This window comes from Gossypium hirsutum, chromosome D07, assembly GCF_007990345.1.
Source record: "Gossypium hirsutum isolate 1008001.06 chromosome D07, Gossypium_hirsutum_v2.1, whole genome shotgun sequence".
NCBI classification, from domain to species: domain Eukaryota; kingdom Viridiplantae; phylum Streptophyta; class Magnoliopsida; order Malvales; family Malvaceae; genus Gossypium; species Gossypium hirsutum.
In genome coordinates this window covers 28576904-28595259 of record NC_053443.1, presented here as the reverse complement: position 1 = coordinate 28595259, position 18356 = coordinate 28576904, and the positions used below count along the sequence as shown (strand labels likewise).

The following is an 18356-nucleotide window of genomic DNA, read 5'->3' as shown; positions in this document are numbered from 1 at the left end:
AATAGAATAGGAACTTTCAGAGCAAGAGCGCGGGAAAAGAAGTAGAGAAGAGGAGAAAGAACCAGACGTGAACGACTTGCGGTATCGACATTCGGCTCACATCTCTTTGCCTTTCTCTTTCCCTGTTATTTCGTTTTTTTTTTTGTTGTTGTTTGAAACCATGGCTGAAATTTGTTTGAGTGTTTTTACTTTAATGATTATAGGCTAAAAGTTTATTAACTAGAATGATTATGAAACCCTAATATAGGATTATTGGTACTTTGCTAAGGATGCTGGATTCAATTTGATGTTTATCCATTCAAGTGATTTTCATGTTTAATGCTTGTTATTGCTTGATCAACATTAGTGAGTAGTTGAGTTAATTGCTTAATTTGAAAGGTTTGTGATTAATGGACATAAAATTTGAATGATGCATGTTTAATTTTTTTATGTTAAATTTGTAACGGTATAGACATATATTTTGTAGGAATGATGCTTGCAAGTGTAATCTTATATTAACTTGGCATAGACATATGTTAAATCGATTAAAAGATTGAGTGTAATGACTTCAAGAGAAGCCTATAACTTGTTGATTCCTAATTAATAAACTGTCGTATTGCCGAAACTTTGCTATAGTATCGCTACAAATACATCTTTGATATTAATTTATGTTACTGTTTTTAAATTGCCTCGTATAATTCCTTGCATTCACTCAAAATTCCATTTATTTTTCAAGTTATCGTTGTTAATTTTGCAATCTATGTTTTAAAACCAGTCCCTGTGGAAACAATAAATAAATAAATTCCTTGCACGTTATTATATTACTATAATGTAACAAATTATAAATAAATTCGAGATAATATTAATATCATTATTATATTACTTGCGAACGACTGTGTACACTTGCACATTATAAATAAATCCGGGACAATTTTTCTCTTAGTTTAGAAATTCCTCCGCCTTTCCTTTAACTAGTATTTGGAACATAAATTTTGATTTGAAAATCATGAATTACAAATTCTTGGTTTGGAGATTACAATATTTGAAATCCAACAATTTCTTCAAATTTGGTGTTTGGATAACTCAAATTTAAATTTCGATTTCAATTAATTTTAATCTTCAAAAACATTTTCTTTACAAATATTATAAATTCTGTATCAATATTTTATTATTGTGGAGTGGATGTCGAATAAGATAAGAAATTTGATCTAGTTTAGGTGTACAATTGTATATCATTTATAATTCTTATGTTTATAACTATAGATTTTGAAGAAACATTGTAAATATTCTATTTGACGAAAAAAATACATCTTTCTATTTTTATTCTCCTATTTCTTATTCCTTTGGTTTAATTTTGCTATTAGTTCCTATACTTTGCAAAAGTTTTGATTTAGTCCTTATACTTTAATTTGAACAATTATAGTTTTTCTTCTTTTCGAATTGGTCAATTTTAGTCTATATATGTACTTTTAAATTTTGGTTTTAGTCCTATCCCAAACAATAGCAACTAAATTTGTTCAGTTAAATTTAATTACTACTCTTGTAGTATGTGTACAATTATAGATTTACTTCATATTCTTCAATTGGACCATTCTAGTTCCCTATACTTTTCGAATTTTGGAATTTTAATCTTGACGTAAGTGGCAATCATTAATCCATTAACTGAATTTTTATTGAGTAGTATATCGAAATAACAAGCTGATATGGTATTACACATATGATAATTTGTCACATCATTTTGAGAATAGCGGAATTTAACTAAATGAATTTAATTGTTATCATTCGATAAGGATTTGAAATTTATTTTTTTTAAAATACAAGGACTAAAAATGATCAAATTAAAATAGATGGACTAAATCCATAATTTTCACAAAGTATGGAGACTAATAGTAGAATTTAACCTATTCCTTTTACTTTCTTTGTTAACTATTTTATAACATTTCTTTTTATATCGAAGATCTTATTCATTTATCTCAGAATGGAAGAACAGGTTTATCCATTCGAAGCCTTAAACGATAAAATACAAATAATTATTGAAAGTTTTTATTTATTTATTTAATAATTTATATCTAATTAATTTGTGATTAATAATGATGATTTTGATTATCTTAATTTATTTAATGTTTGGTATGTAGATAAATTAAAGTTGTTGAATATGAATTCCAAAGCATGTATGTGAAGGGATTTTATGCACTTGGTATCCTGTTATTGGCTCATGAAGGAGTATTTTCGTCATTTCACAATATATTATTTATTCTACTAACATATATAATGGAGGGAGAGGTAAGCGGGTGGCGGGTATCGAATTCACTAAAAATAAATTCATAGTATAGGTTGCAGAATTGATCCCACATGGATTGATCTATCTAAATTTTTAGTTCGTTATAACCAAGACATATCATACACGATTTTCGCACCCACGACTTGTGCTAACTTATATGAAACACAAAAAGGATTTAATTTGAAAATATAAAAAGTTTGTTTACTGTTCATATAAAGTTTAAGGTTACTCTATTAAGAGGATTATTTCTTATAGCTTAAATTTTTACTAATAAATTCCCTTGTTTCTCTCATCAGGTGTTAGAACTGATTGAGTTGATAAGGGTAAAGTCATGTTTCTCGATGTAAATCCTACGTGACATGATCAATGTTTCTTTTTTGAACTCGTACAATGAGACGACACATAGGAACAACCAACATCCCTTTGATTTGGAGAAGCCCAACAGTTTGACAGATTTAGATATTGGTTTTAAGTTTGTTTGTTTCAACATTAGTATTTTGATTTTCACTTCTTATATGATCCATTTTATGTATTTCTACTCATTTCGTTCCTTTATTTACATACGACTGTTAGGATGTGTTTGGAACACAACAGAGTAATTACATAAATATCTAATTATACATGTTTCACTAATAGAGTATAATTACATTGTAATTTTTTATGTCATGTTTGGTAGTATAAATTATAATTCCACAATTACATTATTTTAAATTCTAAAAAAATATTAATTATTATAAAATTATCAATAATACTTGAGAAAAAAATTTCTCCAAACAAGTAACAAAATCTAAAATCAAATCATCTTATATAATATGTTAGTCCAAAAATTATTACGCAATACTATTGCCAATAAAATTATATGAAATTATCTCTTGTCAATAAAATTTCCAGATTATTTGAATGATTTCAGTAAAATAATATGTAATTATATTTTAAAACTAATATATATATATTCTAAAATTAAAATATTATTATTACATAAAAATAATTTTAAAACTTAAATAATGTTTGAACATGTTTAAAAAACCATAAAGTGATTAGATTTGAGTTAAATTACTTGCATAATTACTTTAATTCCCACCCTCCTCCCTAGAATTGACTTCCTTGATCTCTTAATGATGGTATTAGCATGATTTTGGACCAATTCTTGTGTATAGGCTTTTATATATATATATATGTATATATATAACTTTGATTTAAACCTAGGCTATTCTTGAAAAAGTTGAATATCCCACTAATAGGCCACAACTTAAAGAGTTCTATGTGTTGGCTCAATGATACATTTAGACTTTTATTGGATAATGGTGTGAAGGTGTGGGAAGTTCCAAGTAGAAGGAAATGTCTTACATTATATAGTACCTTTGCTGCCCTATAAGGAAAGGAGTATCGTATTAGTTGGTTCATCTTTGGATTTGAATGAACATTTCAAAAAGTTGTGGAGGGCCAAGACCCCTTAGCTCCCATGGCAGTCTATGTCGTCGGCATGTAGTTGTGAATGAGTTTTATAAGATTATTTAAGTGTCTGCTATAGTTGCTTATATCATTTCACATAAATTGCAGCTGAAATGCTCCTACTTTAACATGTGACCTCCATGGAACGATGCATAAGACATATGTAGTGCAATCATAAGAATATATAACTTTAAGTACGTAACACCATCACACAAGCACCTATTGTTCCTGATGAGCTTGAACGTAAGGTAAGTGAGAATAACAGTAATAAACTGGCTAAACTCATCAGTTGAAGAGTGACTAGCTCATCAGCAATGCTTCTTGGTGTAATTAAACCCAAAGTTCCCTGCAGGCTGTGCTTATATGTATGACATGATCCCTGAATGGCCTTAATGTGTTATAGATTAATGTGTATGACATTGTCCATGAAAAAGTCAAATCCAGAATCTTAGTCTTAATTGTATTTGACCTTCATTCGGTTTCCTTAAGGACAAGAAAGACCAAGAGTTTGCACAATTCTAATTTCGACAAAAAAAAGTGATTTTGGAGTTGCAAGATTTAATGAACTTTAGATGGTTGATTGATCAAAATTGATGACAAGTCTTGACTTTTTAGGTGGCTGCCATATAAGGAATAAGTGGCATCATAGGTTTGCAGGGAGGCCAGAAACAAGAAAAGAATAATAATATGCAGAAGCAATGAGTTAATACGTAGTTTGCCCTTTCAATTTGTCGAAGTATTTAGTTAGTATTTAAATTTTTTTTATTTAGTTGATATGTGAATTTGTATTTTGTTATTCAGGTTAGCACCTCCATACTAACACCGTTAATTTGTGCTAACATGGCAGTGATGACCAATCCTAGAATGACATGTAGCAGCCTCTCAATACAAGTTCAAATATCAACTAAGTACTTTTGGACAAATTCAAAGGAAAGACTACATATTAACTTGTTTGAGTATTATTGGAGGAATATATGATTGTGACAAATATTCATTGATTTTCCCTTTAAAAGATGATCCTTGGTGTTAAAGGAAATCATCTTTTAATTGTTTGAGTGGCAAGTCTTGTCTTGTTAAAAAGAATCCATCTTGGGGTTGATTTCCTCTAAAATGATCCAATCCATGAAATTGTGGCGCCCAAATGGTTCTTAGATCCCTTTCTTTTAAATTTTTGTGTCGACATTCGTTGGTTTTTCTCATCCCGATGCAAGCATGGAACATTATCTTTATCTTGTAGTTGCCAAAAAGTGAAAAAACACAATTCATAGCGCAAGCAAAGCAAAAGCATTGAAAACCAACTCTGAATCTCTTATTATTATCAATCCACAAACAAAGCTATCAGCCAAAACACAATCAAACAATGTCAACAACAAGAAGCGGGACTAGTCCAGGAATCAGCTTAGGGTCAATGAATCGCATTAACTTGGATGGAAGCAATGTGGGGGCAACATGTTTCATCCGTCGCGGCATCTTGAGTGACCCACCGGAACGTTGTTGCTGCATCAACATGTATAGCAACAGCAACGTTCAAGGGAGCAACAGTAGTGTACTGCTGGGGAGTAACGTAAGGATCAAGAATTCAGGGGTTCATCTGTATTTCGGGGACTTGAAGTTAGGGGAAGAACCACGATCAACGAGCAGGAGAGCAGCCGAGTTTGGTACCATTGTGTTGCTTCCACTCCTCTTATTTTTGTGCCTATTATCTTCATTGCTAATGCGGTGGTAGCAATCCGCAATTTGGGACTGTCTCCTTACTGCTATGTTTTTCAAATTGTATCATAACATATATGATATTTGAAATCTTCATATCTAAATATGTAATAATTGAAATAAATAAATGTTAAAATAACCTTATTTAACTTTCCCAAATTTTCTGCAATCAAGGTAAATTTTTTTTAAGGGGCAGACTTAAATTTTATACGATAATAAAAATATAATTTTATTATTCTAATAGCTTATATATTTATAATTTTTAAAACGTTAAATTAATTTTTTACCATTTTAAGCGCTAAAATATAATTTTGCCGTTATTAATTTAAACTTTTATAAATTATAAAAAAAAAACTAAATGAAAAAATTTCGATCTTAAAAGAAAGTCGACCCAATACCATGTAACTTCCATAGTTATGTTTCAAAGCAAACCAGAAACCTTGGCTTCCCCACTTTCCCTGCCTCTACCTCTCTTCCATCAATGTTGTATTGTAACTAGACACCACCAGGATTGCATTTATGTATACATACATATATTCTACCTATATTATTATTTAAGTCCCTAATTGAATACGTGCCCGATCAATGAAATTACGAAAATATTTTTTAATAATTAAAATAAATTATATTATCCGTCAATAAAATATTAACTTTAAGGCTAAACCAAAACATTATTTTAATATAATATTTACATTTTAATTGTATTATGTATACTTTATTATCTCCATTAATTGTTAATTGAGTTGGTGTCACAAGTCAACTCGACACTAACTTACAGTTTATTACTACACCATGATAAACAAATTGTAATACATTTAATATTTTTATTCGATGTATTTATGCGTTTAAATTTTATTTTACTTACAATTTAATCTATTTTTTATTTTAGTATCGTATATATTTAACGTAATAATATTAATAATTAGTTTCAAACCATACATTTCATAATTTATTGTATTTATTTTTAAACATACATCTATTTTCTAAATACATAATTTCCATATACATACATGTGTGGTCGGATTTGTAGTAATATATAGTGAAAGAATCGTTCTCATGTGTATTTGTTCAACTTTTGTTCCCAACCAGATTATATTATATAATTTGAATGTCATCGGAAAACATTCAAAAAGAGAGAGTATAAATATGTATAAAAAATATATTATAATATTGATTTATTTTGTTATATTTAGAGTTTATATGCATGAAGATGTCAAAGTACTTGAAATTTGTTTAAGAAGTAAACTTATGATTTATTATTTAATGCTACCCACCACCTAACAATAAATCTAAAACTAACCCAAATTCATGAATGCCAATATACCTTTGATGGAACACAACACACACTAATAGAATGCAATATATTTGCTTCCATGTTTGCACTTTAACATGTTATTTGTTTCTCTTACCTTAACCAGTGTTCGAGGATTCGATTTCTGCTTTGGGTATGAGGTAGCTTTAAAACTCGTGGTCAACATTTACCCCTTAATGGACCTATGAAATGCGGAGGATTAGTTGCTAAGTTTACTCCGGGAGATACTTTGAGAAATTAAAAAAAAAAGAAAAAAGAAAAAAAGATGAATGTTTTAATTAAAAGAAGGCTTAATACCATTTTTGACCCTATACTATAATGAAATTTTTACTTTGGTCATTTTATTATTATTTCAATCACTTTGCTCTTTCTACTTTCATTCCGTCACTCAAGTTAGCTCTTTTAATAGTTTTCATTTAAAAAAAATTAAATAAACCAATGACATGCTACCATGTGTAAAAAATGAAAAATTTTACTTAAAAATTAAAAAAAAACATTAAAAATCCAAAAAAAAATCATGAAAAATTTCAAAAAATCATAATCTATTTTTGAAAATTATAAAAAAAATTATCCAACCTATGTACCCAACTTAGATCTATTTTTATTTAAATGAGGTTTGCTATGTTTTGTCAAACTCATGGCATGAGTGAAAGGACAAAAAAGTAATTTTATATTTATAAAAAAACTAGTGAATAGTTAAATCATAGGTAGAGTGATAAGATATTTATAAATAAGTATTCTCAATCTTTAAAGATCTTATGTTTAGTTGTTTTCTTTAAGTATTTTATATAAAAATAGTAAAATATAAAAATATTATTAAAAAATAATTTTTAAGTAAAGTTGGCATCGTGATATTAACTCAATCAAATACATTATATAAAAATAGATATACGAAAGGAGCAAAATCTCAATCATCTTTTAAGTAAAACACTGCTATATTAATATTCAAATTCTAAAAACCCTTGATACATGCTTTGTCTCATTCCACTTCGCCATGGATGTTAAAATTCAAATATTACTATCATCTTCATAGATGTCGGTTATATTCATAACCGTCTCACCGCATCTCACTCAATTTAATATTTATTAGTTATTTTTAATAATTTCAATATGCATTGTATGAGTTGTACCACAAAAAATTAGGCTAAAATATTTTAGTGTTTAAGGTATAATATAATATAATATTTTATTATATTATATTATATTAGACATAAATGAATTTTATCTAATTATTACTAAAATGGAAATTGATTAACCAAATTAAAAGCTTCAACATTAATTAGAAAAGTGGTGAATCATATGTGAGCTTAAGAAGTAAATTTCAGAAATTTCCAATTTTTTACATCAAATTTTGCAATTTCCAATTTCAATGCGAAGTTTTCTCTATGTGGTCCCACCTTCACTCCAATTACATGCTCCCACGTGGCCCAGCTAGTACGGTATTGAGTTGTCTTGTATTCGCATTTTCCTGGTAAAATGAAACCGCTCATTGCCTTTCCTCATTTTCCATGCAAACGAAATTTCAGGAATTTGACAGCGTTCCATATTTTGAACACGTCATCACATGGTCCCACGTGGCGAGATCCCATCGGCTACCGACAACAGACAAACAGTTCCACGGCGCACACTGCTAATTTGTGCCGCAACACCCCCTCTTCTATAACATTACATTAAATACGCGCTCTCCATTTTCACTTCTCTTTTCCAGCTCCATATTCCAGTCAAAATATTTTGCAGGAAAATTCCCAGTAAGTTTTTTTTTCCTCCGAATCCGAGTTTTTCACTTCAATTTAGTTGATAAATTTTAGCCAATAGATCCGTTAGCAGATCACTTTTCGCGATAATCTCTCATTTTTGGTATGTCCTGATTCTTGCTAATAAATCTATCTGTATTCTCAACTCGTTAATTTCAATCTCCATAGCATTTTCTTATTTGGTCAGTTATAAATTTCTAGCGTTTTTTTCCCCGTTTTGGATCTGTGGTCCAAGCTTAGGGCTTACTGTAACTTACATTTTAAACTGATAATTGAGATTTAGGGTCATAGGGTTTTCTAATTTTCTCCTTTTCATTTAGTAGTTTTGAATCGGGTGGGAAAGTTAGGTGTCTTTTATGCGGGGATTTGTTGATTAGTTTGCTATTGAACTCTGATGAGACGCCGCCCAGTGACGCTGGGTCCTTTAGAAGCGATGGAGAAGGGTTCCCCTAAGAATCAACAAACCCGGCTCTGTTTCTTAGCCTCTTTATCAGCTTTTTTCTGGATTTTGCTTTTGTATTTCCATTTTGTAGTTCTAGGAAGTAGCCCTACAGTTGAGGAGTCGATTACATTACAACCAGTCAAATTAGAATCTCCTTTGGTTAATGTTGAGTCCGTTCCTTCCCCGGTGACCGATGCCCGTGTAGAGAAGGAGAAGCCCGCTCCTGTGAAACCTGTTCAGGATACAGCTGGTGAAAAGGTGGTGCCTTACCCGTTTATGAGAGCTTTGAGGACGGTGGAAAATAAGAGCGATCCATGTGGTGGAAGGTATATTTATGTGCATAAACTTCCTCCAAGGTTTAACGAGGATATGCTTAAGGAGTGTAGGAGTTTGAGCCTTTGGACTAATATGTGTAAATTTACTAGTAATAAAGGGCTTGGTCCTCCACTTGAGAATGTTGAAGGGGTATTTGAGAATACCGGGTGGTATGCCACGAATCAGTTTGCAGTGGATGTGATATTCAGTAATCGTATGAAGCAGTATGAGTGCTTGACCAATGATTCCTCGATCGCAGCTGCAATATTTGTACCATTTTATGCTGGCTTTGATATTGCAAGGTATCTTTGGGGATATAATATCTCAACAAGGGATGCTGCTTCGCTAGATTTGGTTGATTGGCTGATGAAGAGGCCTGAGTGGGGTATAATGGGAGGGAAAGATCATTTTCTCGTGGCTGGTAGAATTACCTGGGATTTCAGGAGATTGAGTGATGAAGAATCTGATTGGGGTAATAAGCTTCTGTTTCTACCTGCTGCAAGGAATATGTCAATGCTTGTTGTTGAGTCAAGCCCCTGGAATGCAAATGATTTTGGGATTCCATATCCAACCTACTTCCATCCTGCGAAGGATGAGGAAGTGTTTATCTGGCAAGATCGGATGAGAAAATTGGAGAGGAAGTGGCTATTCTCTTTTGCAGGTGCACCTCGTCCTGGTAATCCAAAGTCAATAAGGGGGCAGATTATCGATCAGTGTAGGAATTCAAAGGTGTGCAAGTTGTTGGAATGTGATTTTGGGGAGAGCAAATGTCATTCACCAAGCAGCATAATGCAGATGTTTCAGAGCTCCCTCTTCTGCCTACAACCTCAAGGAGACTCATATACGAGGCGATCTGCTTTTGACTCAATGTTGGCTGGTTGTATTCCTGTCTTCTTCCATCCTGGCTCGGCATACACACAGTACATTTGGCATCTTCCCAAAAGTTTTACCACCTATTCAGTGTTCATCCCAGAAGATGATATCCGTAAAAGGAATATTAGCATAGAGGAGAGGCTCAGTCAAATTTCTCCTGAGCAAGTGAAGATCATGAGAGAGACAGTCATAAATCTCATTCCTAGGCTGATATATGCAGATCCTCGCTCTAAACTGGAGACTCTTCGAGATGCTTTCGATGTCGCCGTACAGGCAGTCATTGACAAAGTAACAAGGTTGAGGAGGAACATTATCCAAGGTCGTACTGAATATGATAACTTTGTGGAAGAAAATAGTTGGAAATATGACTTGTTAGATGAAGGACAGCGAGAGGTTGGAGCTCATGAATGGGATCCTTTCTTCTCAAAACCGAAGGATGAGCAGAGAGATCAATCTGCAGAAGCTGCAAAAAATTCTTGGAAGAATGAGCAGAGAGAGCAATGATAACTAGAAGTTGATGAAGCAGTATAGAAACTCAACCAAAGCTGTAATGCAATCTCCAGAGTCTCAAAACAAGAGTTCCTGTTTTGAGTTGGGTGGTTTACAGGTATAACCTTGTAAGGGCCTTCTTGTGCATCAACTATAGATATTACCCACTGAGCATCTTAGGCCCGAGGTTTAAAACATCTATACATATTCTCTGCACCAAACAACAGTTAATATAAAAATTTCTGCTTTTGAGCTATGTATTTTGGTTAGTGATTCTTTTTGATGTTTGTTATGATAGCTGAGATGTTGTCCGTTTGTCTGCTTAGATGTTACAGTATTATCAATGCATACAAGAAATAATAACTAATAACTAGTTTTTGCTTCATTGTGGGGATTCAGGACTTGGCTTTTTATGTACGTTGAACAATTTATATTGATTACTTTTTGAGCATTGGGTTTCTTCTTCCTTGTGGAACATCTTGCTTTGCCTCAGCATGCAAGCATTCATTAAATGGTTATTAGTTATAGTAGTGCACCTTGTGTTTTGTCTGTGTTTTCAAACTTTGAGCCTTTTCTTGTCATTCATTTATGTTCATGGTTTACTGTTTGTTTAAGAAGTTTGTCCAACAGTCATATGATAGACAGGCTTGTATTACATACATGTTGTGGTAATTGGATTTGATTAACCCCTAGGAAGGAAGTGTGTCAAAGCTGGTAACTGGATTTTGGAGCCAGCAAATGACCATATGGGCTTCGGCCCCCAAAAATACTATGGAGGTTGTATTGAATTGTATTTTTTTATTGGGAAAATTAGTTTTTATATATTAAATTAAAGAGTAAATTTATCATATCTGTTAAAAGTTTTATTCATTTCTATGATTAAAAATCGGTATAGCTAATAGATCAATTAAACAGTAAAATTTTTAATAGAAAAATTGGTCTTATTTCCTATTAAAAACTGATTTTCTATTATCAAAAATCAGTTTTACTGTTTAATTAGAAATCGGAATAGCTAATAGATCAATTAAACATAAAGTGCACACTAAAATTTTACTATTAATTTACTATTAAAAATTGGTCATGTGTACTTTATGTTGTAGGGACCAATTTTTAATGGTAAAATTTATTTAACAAAAGAATTAATTTACTTTTTGATTCAACATACATGAATTAAATTACTATTTTTAGGATAAAACGAGTAAAATGTAATTCAATTTTTAATATAAAATTTTCATGATGTTTTGATCTAAAAAAGTAGATGCTAAGTTATAAAAAATCAGACATTGAAAGGACCCCAGAGAAAACTCTTATGGAGGGTGGTTCTCAAATTGTCGAGGAGCGTATGGTTGTTGAGGATGCTAGGAGTGATGAGTAGCTTAGTGGAATTAAGGCTATTATATCAATTGCTACGGTGAAGATGGGAGGTTCGTGTTCGACATATTTCGAGGGATCAAAATAGGGTTGCAGATTACATGGTTAAATGTACTGATATAGGGGACTCTTTGTTCCGTTTATTTGCAATTCTGTCAGTTTCGATTAGAGATTTGTTGGTTGAAAATCATAATAAATCTAAATTTTTTTAATTTATAAATTAGTTATTGTAATCGTCTAGTGTTATCTCTTTTTAAAAAAAAATATTAGATATTTAAAAATCGTGGGATAATAAATTGGTAGTAGACTTTGTTTACTATGTTTATTTTTATTTTATGCTTTAATTGGTATTTATATGTGGCTTTTGTTACACAAAAGGGTATCTAAGAAAACATTGTTAATTTTTTATGTTGTTGACTAAATTTAACACATGGTGAAATCAGTGACATCACAATCCAAAAATTATAAAAAAAATTTTTAAGTAAAAAAATTTAACGTATTAAAAAGACTATAAAAATTTTAAAAAAATTAATAATGTTTCATAAAAATATATAAAAGGTATCCATTTTTACAATTTTTATAATATTTTATAAAATTATAAAATTCAATTTTTATAAAAAAATCATTTTTACACAAAATATTTTTTTTATAATTTTTATAAATTTCTAGATTTTCTAATATTTAAATTGTCAAATATTATTTGATGTAGCCAGATACAAATTTGAAAAAGAAGAAGCATAAGTTGTTCTCGTATGATGGGCTTGAGCGTTTTCAACCGCGGTTATCTTCTTAGTTAAGCGTAGGTACCAAAAAATGAATTTAACTTTAAAAAGTTATATTTAATTATTTTGGGGTTAAAATATATCATAAGTTTTTGTATTCTTCACAAATTTCAAATTTAGATTCAACTATTAAAGTTTATTTTGTTAAATTTAAATTCATTACAAAGTCATCTTTTTAGTTATATTACTATTAATTGATTTTTTTGTTAAATATATTATTATTTTAAAATGTCGAACTAATAAATTTAACAATATTAATAATTGAACCTACATTTTGAGATTTGAAGAGTAGGGAAATCGTAAATAATAATATAAGGATTAAATTTCAAATTTGCGAAGAATATAAGAAGGTATGAGATAGGTATTTCTTGGAAAAGTGTGTTCAACCACCATGTAACCTATATAACTTGGAGTTGCTTCAGTGAATTTCCCAAATTAAGAGTTTGGTAGGTTTCGGCCACTGACTGCTTCCCATGGAAAGGAAACTGTGTATGGGTTAAAGCTATAATGATTGGGATTTGGTTGTTTCTTTGCATCATTGCACATAGATTTTCCATAATATTTTACTGGATTTCAGTACCTTAGAACGATGGCAAAGCAAAATCCCAAATAAAATAAAATTAAATACGTGGGGGAAAAGGGAAGGAGCCATTGAAGGCGTCTGCATTAATGCCACTTGAGCTAGCATTTAATGACGATTTCCTACGTTTACATGTACTTGCACACTTTTTCCTTTTATAAATTTGCCGTTCAATCTTTGATGGAATGACGTTTGAAGAGAATGATGATGGTTTTAGAATGTATTAAAATCAAGCATAACATCTCGTGAGGCCAAGAGCCTGCCTGCCTGAGGATTTCAGCTCAGCTCCTTGAAGAAAAAACCCAGAGCCACAACAAAGGATCCTCGTGAGGAAGAGCTCTTATGTTTCACGAGTTTCATATTCTTTCCTACATCTCAAACATGTTCCCAAAGCCATGTTTGAACTCTCTTCTTCCCCTTCAAATACCCCCCCACTTCCTTCCTCACCTTCCAACTATCTTTGTCTCTACTTCTCTATGGAACCCAAATTGCACCTTTTCTTTTCAGCTCTTTGCTTCTACTTGGTTTCTGCATATGGAAACACTCTTCGCACTTACATTGTTCAGTTGCACCCACATGGTGTAACCAGTTCTTCGTTTCCTACTAAGTTTCTTTGGCATCTCTCATTTCTTGATCAAACTCTTTCCTCCGAGGAAGACTCTTCGTCTCGTCTTCTTTACTCTTATGGTTCTGCCATGGAAGGGTTTGCAGCTCTGTTGACTGAAACCGAGATAGAGTTATTGCGAGGTTTGCCTGATGTTGTTGCAGTCAGACCTGACCAGCTGCTTCAGCTTCAAACTACTTACTCTTACAAGTTCTTGGGACTTAGTTCCACTACAGATGGTGCTTGGGTTAAATCCGGATTCGGTCGTGGAACGATTATTGGGGTGCTTGACACAGGTGTTTGGCCCGAGAGTCCTAGTTTCGCTGACCAGGGAATGCCACCGGTTCCCAAAAGATGGAGAGGGATGTGCCAAGAAGGGCAAAACTTCAAGGCCACAAGTTGCAACCGTAAACTCATCGGTGCTAGGTTCTTTATAAAAGGTCATCATGTTTCCTCAGTGCCACCATCAGAAAACATGGTTGATGAGTACATATCACCCAGGGATTCCTCTGGGCATGGAACTCATACATCATCCACAGCTGGAGGAGTTTCTGTTCCAATGGCAAGTGTGCTTGGTAATGGTGCCGGTGTGGCCCGTGGAATGGCACCTGGAGCCCACATTGCAGTGTACAAAGTCTGCTGGTTCAATGGCTGTTACAGCTCCGATATTCTAGCTGCAATTGATGTTGCAATTGTGGACGGAGTTGATGTGCTTTCACTTTCTCTAGGTGGCTTCCCATTGCCACTTTTTGATGATAGCATAGCCATTGGCAGTTTCCGAGCAGTCGAGCATGGCATATCAGTGATTTGTGCTGCAGGAAACAATGGGCCAATTCAAAGTTCAGTTGCCAATATAGCTCCTTGGATTGCTACCATTGGTGCTAGCACACTCGATCGGAAGTTTCCAGCTATAGTTCGGATGGGCAATGGAGAATATGTTTATGGCGAGTCTTTGTTCCCTGGGAAGAGTTTACCGATTGCCGAAAAGGAACTTGAACTGGTCTATGTCACTGGTGGGAACAGTGGAAGTGAATTTTGCTTTAGAGGGTCTCTTCCAAAAGAAAAAGTTAAAGGCAAAATGGTTGTTTGTGATAGAGGTGTGAATGGAAGAGCAGAAAAAGGTGTAGCTGTCAAAGAAGCTGGTGGTGCTGCCATGATATTAGCCAATACAGAGATAAACCTCGAGGAAGACTCGGTTGATGCTCATGTCTTACCGGCAACTGAGATTGGTTATGCAGAGGCAGTACGTCTAAAAACTTACATGGACACCACCAGTCATCCTAGAGCTCGAATCGTATTCGGTGGAACTGTCATAGGAACGTCGCGAGCACCGGAAGTAGCACAATTTTCAGCCAGAGGACCCAACCTATATGATTCTACAATCCTCAAACCAGATGTGATTGCTCCAGGGGTTAATATCATTGCTGCTTGGCCTCAAAACTTAGGTCCCACTGGCCTTCCAGAAGATACTAGAAGAGTTAATTTCACTGTCATGTCGGGTACTTCCATGGCATGCCCTCATGTTAGTGGAATTGCAGCTTTGATTCACTCAGCTCACCCAGGGTGGACCCCAGCAGCCATTAAATCTGCAATAATGACATCTGCTGATGCAAGTGACCATAGGGGAAAACCAATAATGGATGGAAGCAAACCAGCAGCTGTTTTTGCCATTGGAGCAGGACATGTAAACCCTAATAGAGCCATTGACCCTGGATTGATCTATGATATCAAGCCAGATGAGTATGTCATTCATCTTTGCACCCTCGGATACACAAGATCAGAAATCTTTACAATCACACATAGGAATGTCAGTTGCAGTGAGAAGTTAAAGATGAACAGGGGTTTCAGCCTCAACTACCCCTCCATTTCTGTAGCTTTCAAGCATGGGGTGAAGAGTAAGATGATCACAAGGAGACTAACAAATGTGGGGAATCCTAATTCTGTGTATTCAGTGCAAGTGAAGCCTCCTGAGGGAGTCAAAGTGAGGGTCAAACCTAGAAGGCTAATATTCAAGCATATCAATCAAAGTTTGAGTTACAGAATATGGGTAATATCAAGGAAGAAAACTCAAACAAAGAAGATAAGCTATGCAGAAGGGCAGTTGACATGGATGAATGCTCACAATAGCTTCCACAGGGTTCGAAGCCCGATTTCAGTCACTTGGAAGTAGTAGCAGCTTAGCCAACTACCTTTTTTCTTTCTAGTTCTTATTTTAATGTCTCATTGGAAAAGCTTTAAAAAAGCATGGTTTATCTATATTTGAGGTGAGCATATACCATGTTTTAAGTGAGATTCAAACAGTATTGCCAAAAGCTCTTCATCGTCAAAATGAAGAGTGAAGCAATAATAACAACTGCTGTTTAAAATACATAAACTGGGCTTTCAAGCTCTGCATTATTTGCTAAAGATCTTCCATATCAAAGGAACTAGTACTAGCAGTCATCTAAACACACAAGAAAATGAAGTAAACAATTTTATGATAAATAAAAGGGAAAACAGAAAAGCTTGTTGGGCAAAAGGAAGCAGTGAGGTATTTGCATGAAACCTACATTGGAATCTAACCCAATATAAGCCATCTGCATAAAAGCTACATGAGATTTCAAGTTATACTTCAAACAAAAATAAATAACACTAAGGAGGGATACAGATCAAAGTGAAGAGTATTGCGAAAGAAGAATAGAATTGCCTCATTTTTTGATGAACTGCAAGCCGTTTTCATTAGAATATCGCTCCATGAATCTCATGAACCTATCCCACTCTCGTGGTGTTCGCATTATGTACTTTGCTTCAATACCTGCAGGCTTCCCATTCACAAATTTGGCATTCACATCGACCGACTGAAGAACTCCTTCCTCATCAATCATGTAGAATCCAGTGATGTCACCAACTTCACTAGATGAATCAAACACGGACGGTTGGTCGAATCTGAATATAGCCATACCATTTGTACCATCTCTGGACTTGGTTAACCTTACATCTGGTATTGTCTGTTCATCAGTTCCTTGAATGAATTGAATTTTTGGTTTAACCATCATTACTATGGGGCTGCATCTCTTAGAGTTCCATCCTGTAGGTGATATTCGCGATTGAGCCACTTGTAAAGATTGCCCATTGAATTGTGAATTGGCGCTCCGGTGAGCAACCCAAGATGGTATTCCTATAAAAAGACATTGGACAAGTTAAACTTGATGGTCATAAACAGCTTCCACTACATGTTTAAGAATCTCAGTATACCCTTACAAGGAACAAAAAGCTCATTAATAAACCCTCAATCAACACAAAAAGCTACTTTGTTGTTGAACATGAGAAATCACTGAGTGAATTCTTGCCATTTTCACAACGAATTGCCTCTCCAAGCTTTAACTCTTGAAAAATGGTACCAATTGTAAAAGCTTACTCATAAACATAAAAGAAACGTAAATCAGTAGTAGAAAATTGAGTGGCAAAAGCAGTTGAAGTGGAAGAATGGAAGTGTAAAGTAATGATAAGCACCCAACGGTGATTTAAAGCTTAAATACTCATGCAACCAAATTATCAAAAATTCCTATATATGTATGACAAGTTACCATTCTTTGCATTTGGGGTGTTTTTTAGTAGAAAATTGAACAAGTATAAGAAGAAATACCAGAGAGAGAGCGTGGTTGGTTGAGGAAAGAGTGAGAGACAGGAGAGGCCAAAGCCAGAGACTGAAGAGTTGCCATAGTTGGGAGTATGAGAAGGGAGAGGGAGAGAGAGGGGCTTTAGTTGTAGAAGATAGTGAGTGAATAGGGAGGGATGGGTGTGTAACAAAGATAGCCATTCATTTTTGAGAATTTGGATTAGTTGAACAACTGAAACTAGTGATGATAGGCTTTTGCCTGTTGAATACTGTTTGTGCCATGTAATAATATCAATGCTCTATGCATTGAAGACCCAGCTGAGCTGACCCATATCACCCACCGGTAATCAATCAACGGTAAGCCCATTTCGACTTTTGAGTGAATCGATTACAACCAGTTGAATGGATTTTGTCTTTCTTTTCTTTTTTTATAATTTTTAATAATCTGTTAATTAAAATAAAAAATATTAGTCGAACCGAAAATTAGTGATTTAATAGGTTCTATAATATTACATTCTGGAATGAGATTACGGTATTTAGATTCTCAATATTTTGTTATCTCATAATCTCACATTATAGAATAGGTGTAATCTTATTACGGTATTATCTTAAATTATGCGTGTATCCTTAAATTTTGGATCAATTTACCCTTTGTTACTAATTAAAAACAAAATATTTTTTTTAATAATTATTCAAAAATTTTCACTTAAATTAATTTAAATTATTAAACTATTCAAAAATTTTAATTTAACTCAAGAGTTAATTTTCTTTTAATAAAATTAAGTAACGAAAATTTATTAATATAACATTAAAG

The 18356-nt window shown here is 33.2% G+C and overlaps 3 protein-coding genes across 3 annotated transcripts; 2 read left to right on the top strand and 1 right to left on the bottom strand.

Moving 5' to 3' along the window:
- The first annotated feature begins 8223 nt into the window (after nucleotides 1-8223).
- Nucleotides 8224-10992, top strand: LOC121219038 (xyloglucan galactosyltransferase MUR3-like). Its single transcript, XM_041096468.1, has one exon. It carries the CDS (start codon nucleotides 8883-8885, stop codon nucleotides 10620-10622), a length of 1740 nt encoding a protein of 579 aa, XP_040952402.1. The 5' UTR covers nucleotides 8224-8882; the 3' UTR covers nucleotides 10623-10992.
- Nucleotides 10993-13202: 2210 nt separating this feature from the next.
- On the top strand, nucleotides 13203-16312 carry LOC107952736 (subtilisin-like protease SBT1.2). Its single transcript, XM_016887898.2, has one exon. The coding sequence runs from the start codon at nucleotides 13736-13738 to the stop codon at nucleotides 16112-16114; it is 2379 nt and encodes a 792-aa protein (XP_016743387.2). The 5' UTR covers nucleotides 13203-13735; the 3' UTR covers nucleotides 16115-16312.
- Nucleotides 16313-16404: 92 nt separating this feature from the next.
- On the bottom strand, nucleotides 16405-17934 carry LOC107952737 (photosystem II reaction center PSB28 protein, chloroplastic). The gene is made up of 2 exons (XM_016887899.2): nucleotides 17570-17934; nucleotides 16405-17101 (listed from the first exon to the last, which is right to left on the bottom strand). The coding sequence occupies exons 1-2, from the start codon at nucleotides 17643-17645 to the stop codon at nucleotides 16632-16634; spliced, it is 546 nt and encodes a 181-aa protein (XP_016743388.2). The 5' UTR covers nucleotides 17646-17934; the 3' UTR covers nucleotides 16405-16631.
- Between the last annotated feature and the right edge of the window lie 422 nt (nucleotides 17935-18356).

What these genes read in the sequence shown, in the direction of transcription:
- LOC121219038 (XM_041096468.1), top strand. Translation starts at nt 8,883, where the DNA reads ATGAGACGCCGCCCAGTGACGCTGGGTCCTTTAGAAGCGATGGAGAAG.
- LOC107952736 (XM_016887898.2), top strand. Translation starts at nt 13,736, where the DNA reads ATGTTTGAACTCTCTTCTTCCCCTTCAAATACCCCCCCACTTCCTTCC.
- LOC107952737 (XM_016887899.2), bottom strand. Translation starts at nt 17,645, where the DNA reads ATGGCAACTCTTCAGTCTCTGGCTTTGGCCTCTCCTGTCTCTCACTCT. An exon ending in CCAACCACGCTCTCTCTCTG is followed by an intron (nt 17,102 to 17,569) that starts GTATTTCTTCTT and finishes GTCTTTTTATAG; the next exon opens with GAATACCATCTTGGGTTGCT.